The 6,892-nt window shown below is 35.4% G+C and overlaps 1 protein-coding gene across 1 annotated transcript in view; it reads right to left on the bottom strand.

Annotated features, from left to right (window-relative positions):
- Window positions 1-5,144: 5,144 nt before the first annotated feature.
- The window catches only part of LOC133576429 (elastase-1-like), a 5,538-nt gene continuing 3,790 nt past the window's right edge, over window positions 5,145-6,892 (bottom strand). The window contains exons 6-8 of the mRNA XM_061929639.2: window positions 5,566-5,708; window positions 5,333-5,482; window positions 5,145-5,251 (exon numbers count right to left, since the gene is read on the bottom strand). Of these exons, the coding sequence (XP_061785623.1) occupies window positions 5,240-5,251; window positions 5,333-5,482; window positions 5,566-5,708 (305 nt within the window). The 3' untranslated portion in view covers window positions 5,145-5,239. The remainder of the gene's footprint in view (window positions 5,252-5,332; window positions 5,483-5,565; window positions 5,709-6,892) is intronic.

The following is a 6,892-nucleotide window of genomic DNA, read 5'->3' as shown; positions in this document are numbered from 1 at the left end:
ATTTGTGATTATTCCAAGCTGATGATCAGATAATAGGGCTGGGCGATATGGCAAAATAAAAAATAAAAATAATTTTAAATAATCATCCGATTTTGATTAATACCGCAATTTTTTTTACTGGTATTCATTGGTACACTTATTGCTGTAAATGAATATGTAAAAAAAAACATTTTTTTTTTAAGCTTTATTTTTTTTAAATACGTGCTTCTTTATTTGTGATTATTCCAAGCTGATTGTCAGATCATAGGGCTGGGCGATATGGCAAAAAAAAAAAAAAAAAATCCGATTTTGATTAATACCGCAATTTTTTTTACTGGTATTCATTGGTACTCTTATTAGTGTAAATGAAGATGTAAAAAAAACATATATTTTTTTAAGCTTTATTTTTTTTAAATGACTGCTTCCTTATATGTGATTATTCCAAGCTGATGATCAGATATCATAGGGCTGGGCGATATGGCAAAAAATAAAAAATAAAAAAATCATCTGATTTTGATTAATACTGCAATTTTTTACCGGAATTCATTGGTACTCTTATTGCTGTAAATGAAGATGTAAACAAAACATACATGTTTTTTTAGCTTAATTCTTTTTTTAAATTACTGCTTCCTTATTTGTGATCATTCCAAGCTGATGATCAGATAATAGGGCTGGGCGATATGGCAAAAATAAAAAATAAAAATAAAAATAAATCATCCGATTATGATTACTACCGCAATTTATTTTTACTGGTATTCATTGGTAGTGCTGTAAATGAATATGTAAAAAAAACATTTTTTTTTTTTAGCTTTATTTTTTCTAAATACGTGCTTCCTTATTTGTGATTATTCCAAGCTGATTATCAGCTCATAGGGCTGGGCGATATGGCAAAAAAAAAAAAAAAAAAATTTTTTTTTTTTAAATCATCCGATTTTGATTAATACCGCAATTTTTTTTATACTGGTATTCATTGGTACTCTTATTGCTGTAAATGAATATGTAAAAAAAAACCCTTTTTTTTTTTTTTTTTTTTTAGCTTTATTTTTTTTAAATACGTGCTTCCTTATTTGTGATTATTCCAAGCTGATTGTCAGATCATAGGGCTGGGCGATATGGCCAAAAAACAAACAAAAAACAAACAAACAAACAAACAAACAAACAAACAAAAAAAATTATATATATATATATATATATATATATATATATATATATATATATATATATATATATATATATATATATATATATATATATATAATCATCCGATTTTGATTAATACCGCAATTTTTTACTGGTATTCATTGGTACTCTTATTGCTGTAAATGAAGATGTAAAAATATATTTTTTTTAATTTAGCTTTATTTTTTAAAAATGACTGCTTCTTTATTTGTGATTATTCCAAGCTGATTATCAGATCATAGGATCGGTTGAAAAAAAGTAAACAAGTGTAGCAAATTTGGACACTGACATTTTAGAGCAGAGCTATTCAATTGCATAATGAAGAGGGCCACAGTTTCAAGAGCCCAAGGTCTCAGGGGCCGAACATCAACATTTCTTTGAATCTGTGTTTCCTTATTTACGAAGTAAACACATCATCTTTCACACTGCACTGTCAATAAACTCATGATTCTGCCCTCGCTACTCGTTTCCAGCGTGTACGGCAAGACAGATAGTTAACAGCATGAAGAAACAGAAGCTAAGTTGACGATTGATGTTCCTTCTTTTGAATAATTTGTTTTTTTAATCAGTTTTATTTCTTTATACGGCTTCCTTTATTTAAGTTTGCAAGACTGAAAATATAAACATTACAAAAGTATAACGTCCATAGTGTATTTTACATGAATAATGTTCATTGTATGTAACATACTGTAAATAAAATAGGTTTAGTATTAATACACACTTGGTTTAAACACAAGTAAACCTAATGTGTAGCTTTGTCGCCCTCTAGTGGTCAAAGTTAGAACTACGTGTATTTACCAGTTTTGATAGCCAGAGTTAAACAGCCAAAAACAACACGACCACGAATACAAACGACATCAACGTCAACAATGTCAATAAATTCACAATCAATTTCAATAAATTCACACTTTGTTGTCCAGTCGCTGATAAAAGTCCGATTTTTTGCCATTTATTTAGATTTCTTTCCGGGTCGAGAGTTCCTTCTTCTTCTACTCACCCACTGCTGCGTCATTGTGACACATATATTTTGCTATTGCCCCCTGCTGTGTGGCGAGAGTACTGCATACATGAGCGACACTGTTTTGAATAGTTTCGTCAAAAAAATTTATAAATAAATACATCCATCCATCCATCCATCCATTTTCTACCGCTTATTCCCTTTGGAGTCGCGGGGGGCGCTGGAGCCTATCTCAGCTACAATCGGGCGGAAGGCGGGGTACACCCTGGACAAGTCGCCACCTCAAATATTTATTTATTTATTGTAATAAATAAATACAATAAAATAAAAGTTTTGATTGAGTATTCTTTAGAAATGTGTAGAACGCCGTTCGATTATGCTGCAATCGGTTTGGTGCTTATAAAGTGAAGCCAAGTAGAATTAGAGTGTGTTAAACTTAGACAAACTTTATTGATCCACAAGGGAAATTGTTCCACACAGTAGCTCAGTTAAAAAGGATGGAAAGTGTAAGGATGGAAAGGATAATTCAGGTGTAAAGTAGACAAAAAATGTACCGTAGTAGCAATATAAATATAACATATATGTAATATTTACATATTATATACCCAGTATATAATATATACTGATATATTATATTATTATATTATATTTTTATATAATATATACAACATATAACATTTTGGTTAATGTTTGGTAGAAGTATAGGCTTCAGCACCCCCCCCCTCGCGGCCCCGAAAGGGACAAGCGGTAGGAAATGGATGGATGGATGGATGGAGGTCTGGTAGTCACTATCTGTGCTATTTTTTTTTTTTTTTTTTAGAAAGTAATACTTTCTACTTGCTTTGTTTGTTTATTTATTTATTTTTACAATGCAATTAACAGTGCAATAACAGTGCAGTACATTTTCATAACATGGCGACTACAGGCTAGTTTCTCTTGTTATATTCTTATTTTTACGGTTATATTTTTATTCTTATTGATGCTTTTTATTTGTATTCTTATTGTAATACTTTCTATTTTATTTTTACTTTTTAAATTCTATCTCAATTCTACGGAACCCCTAAAGGGACATGGGGTAATTTTCTTTTTTAGAATTTTAATTTAAATTTTTTTTTTTTTTTAGACATTTATCTCGTGCGCATGAGAAACTATCTTGTGCGCACGAGAAACTTTTTATAAAGTTCTAAAAAAATAAAAAATAAAAATTGATTATTTATTTTTAATTTTTTTTTAAGACATGAGAAACTTTCTCGTGCGCACGAGATACATGTCTAAATTTTTTTTTTAAATAAATAAATTATCAATTTTAATTTTTTATTTTTTTAGAACTTTGTAAAAAGTTTCTCGTGCGCACAAGATAGTTTCTCGTGCGCACGAGATAAATGTCTAAAAAAATAAAAAATAAAATAAAAATTATAAGCATTTTTTTTACCCCATGTCCCTTTAGGGCAGGGGTCGGCAACAAATAAACATTTGAATGCATCAGTCTGTGTGCAATGAATAAATATAATGTACAAGTTACACCTTTTGAATGCAATTACTGAAATAAATCAAGTTTTTCAAAATATTCTAATTTACTGGCTTTTACCTGTGTATATATACACACACACATATATACAGGGTTCCCCCTAGACCAGGGGTCGGCAACCCAAAATGTTGAAAGAGCCATATTGGACCAAAAATACAAAAACAAATCTGTCTGGAGCCGCAAAAAATTAAAAGCCATATTACATACAGATTGTGTGTCATGAGATATAAATTGAATTAAGATGACTTAAAGGAAACTAAATGACCTCAAATATACCTACAAATGAGGCATAATGATGCAATATGTACATTTAGCTAGCCTAAATAGCATGTTAGCATCGATTAGCTTGCAGTCATGCAGTGACCAAATATGTCTGATTAGCACTCCACACAAGTCAATAACATCAACAAAACTCACCTTTGTGGATTCATGCACAATGTTAAAAGTTTGGTGGACAAAATGAGACAGGAAAAAAAAGTGGCATAAAACACGTCCTAGAAAGTCGGAGAAAGTTATACATGTAAACAAACTAGGGTGAGTTCAAGAACCGCCAAAATTAGTAGGACAAAACAGCGCTCGCCAAATACTCGAATCGGTGAAGCATGTTTAATATAAACAGTGTGCTTTATAACAATTAGGGAGGCTTGTGTCATGTTTGTCCTCCTACAGAAACCATATTAAAACAAAAAATATATTTTTTCCCCCTCATCTTTTGCCCTTTTTCATACATTTTTGAAAGAGTTCCAGAGAGCCACTAGGGCGGCGCCAAAGAGCCGCATGCGGCTCTCGAGCCGTTGGTTGCCGACCCCTGCTTTAGGGGCTCCGTACAATTCTGTACACTGCTGCTGGAATTTTAATTTTCCTGAAGGAATCAATAAAGTACTATCCATCTATCTATCTATCTATCTATCTATCTATCTATCTATCTATCTATCTATCTATCTATCTATCTATCTATCTATCTATCTATTGTCGGAGGCAGATATTTACATATATCCGAATTTTAGTGTTACTTATTTTCTTTCATAGTCATATTTGAAAACAGCTCGTGTTTTCCATTTATTCTCTTTCTGTTTCTCTGCAAGTAAACTGTGTGTGTTAACCTTGAATTCTTTGGAATGTGTTTTGACTAGCATGTGTTTTGACGAGAGAGAGGAGAGAGGGTTTTGGGGTCGGGAAGACAGACCATTTTGGCGGCGCCATAGAATGTTCTATGCTGGACTGGTCTCAAATGTATATCTGCAAAGCTTTGCCAATATATTACAAAATACCTATTCTGTCTCTGGTGGTTTTTCAACTCAGCTTTAAGTGTCGTAAAGAGCTTGGGAGCGACTTGTGACTTGAATTCCCTGGGAGGAACAACTGGCACAAAACGCAACACTGTCTATCTGTCTATCTATCTATCTATCTATCTATCTATCCATCTATCTGATGAAACGGAGTGCATTTTAGTGTAAGAAAACACTCCTTTTGTTTAGCCTGAAAAAAAAGAAGTAATGATTTAAAGTTAAGTAAAGGAACTTTATTTTGTTGGACCGAATAATCGATGCTTTGGTCCACATGCTGTCTTTTTTTTTTTTTTCAAACTGGTGCGTTTACATCATGATCTGCAAACCAGAAAAAAAAAGAAGAAATGAGTGGAGAACACGCTAGTGTCGTGTAATAAGAACCTGCAGGACGCCACCAACCGAGTCCATCCATTCGTTGTAGGCAGACACGCGGGTGAAGACGGTGGGCTTCCTGATGGCGTTGCATCCCAAGCCGGACACGAAGCTGGCGATGCCGTGCACGTAGTACTTGCCGTTCACCAGGCAGTTCAGAGGCCCGCCTGAGTCGCCCTGAGGTCAAAAACACATACAGTCCACTCTCTCTTCCACTTTGCCCGTTATAATAATAATAATAATAATAATTATTGTCTCACGTTGCATCCGGACTCAGCGGCACCGCCGGCGCACACCATGGAGGTCTTGATGGTGCTTCCCCACCAGCTGGAGCTGGTGCAGGTCTGGTGGCCGACCAGAGGAAGGTACGCCTGCTTCAGCTGAGAGGAGAGGCTGCCTCCGGCTAGACACAAAACATAGCATCAATTCCGGACTCTACATTTTTCCTACGCTTTAAACCCTGCGGCGTATAAAACGGTACAGCTCATTTATGGCCATAATGTTTTAAAGTTTAAGTTAAAGTACCACTGATAGTCACACACACACACTAGGTGTGGTGATATTACCCTCTGCATTTGACCCATCCCCTTGTTCCACCCCCTGGGAGGTGAGAGGGGTAGTGAGCAGCAGCGGTGGCCGCCCCCAGGTAACATTTTTGGTGATTTAACCCCCAATTCCAACCCTTGATGCTGAGTGCCAAGCAGGGAGGTAATGGATCCCATTTTTATAGTATTTGGTACGACTCGACCTACCGATCTCAGGGCGGACACTCTAACCAAAAGGCCACCGAGCAGGCATTTAAACCATTCGACTATTCAACACAAAATGTTTTCATTAAACCCAAGCGAAGGGCTGAAATGGTGTGTTATTGTTTGTGCAATGGCGCCATCTTGTGGACGAGTTCGCTCACTGCAAGGTGTTGCGGGGTTGAACATGTACTTTCTGCTTTCGTGCCTTGAACCGGAAGTGAAGCAGCGTTTCTGCTCGAAAAGGATCCTTCATTCATGACTCCAAGCATTGTTTGTAAGTTTTACAATATAACTAAAACTAGTTGTTAGAATAATTGTGATGTGGGGGGGGGGGAAGCAAAATGAAGGTGTTCCTACGTTTTTCATGTATGGTAATCAACAGAAGGATGTTGTTCTGGCCCAAGGACTTCAGAGCGGAGAGATGACAGGATCTGCCCAATTTCCAGACGACCTCTTTTTGAAGTATTTTACGAACTCTTTTTGAACTATTTTATGGAACTCTTTTTGAACTATTTTACGAACTCTTTTTGAACTATTTTACGAACTCTTTTTGAACTGACCTTTCCTGTGAATTGTTTACGACCTTTTCTGTGAACTTTTTGCGACCTTTGTCCTTTGGAAACAGTGGTGGCCATGTGGTCGGGGAGGGTCCAAAAAAAAAGAAGGAGGCATGCAATCTTTTGGCAGAGCGTGCTGGAGATTGTAGAAGGGTACAGTGTGTCCAGGCGTGTCTCCTCAATTGAGTCCAAATTGAATTCTGTCTCTGTTTAATTATTTGCCTCTTGTCTTGTTTAATAGATGTCATCAGTGTTTGAACCTGACACTAGTCTTACCTATT

Source organism: Nerophis lumbriciformis, linkage group LG03 (assembly GCF_033978685.3).
Source record: "Nerophis lumbriciformis linkage group LG03, RoL_Nlum_v2.1, whole genome shotgun sequence".
Classification (NCBI taxonomy): Eukaryota; Metazoa; Chordata; class Actinopteri; order Syngnathiformes; family Syngnathidae; genus Nerophis; species Nerophis lumbriciformis.
Note: the sequence above shows the minus strand (reverse complement) of the source record. Positions and strands in the feature narration are given on the sequence as shown.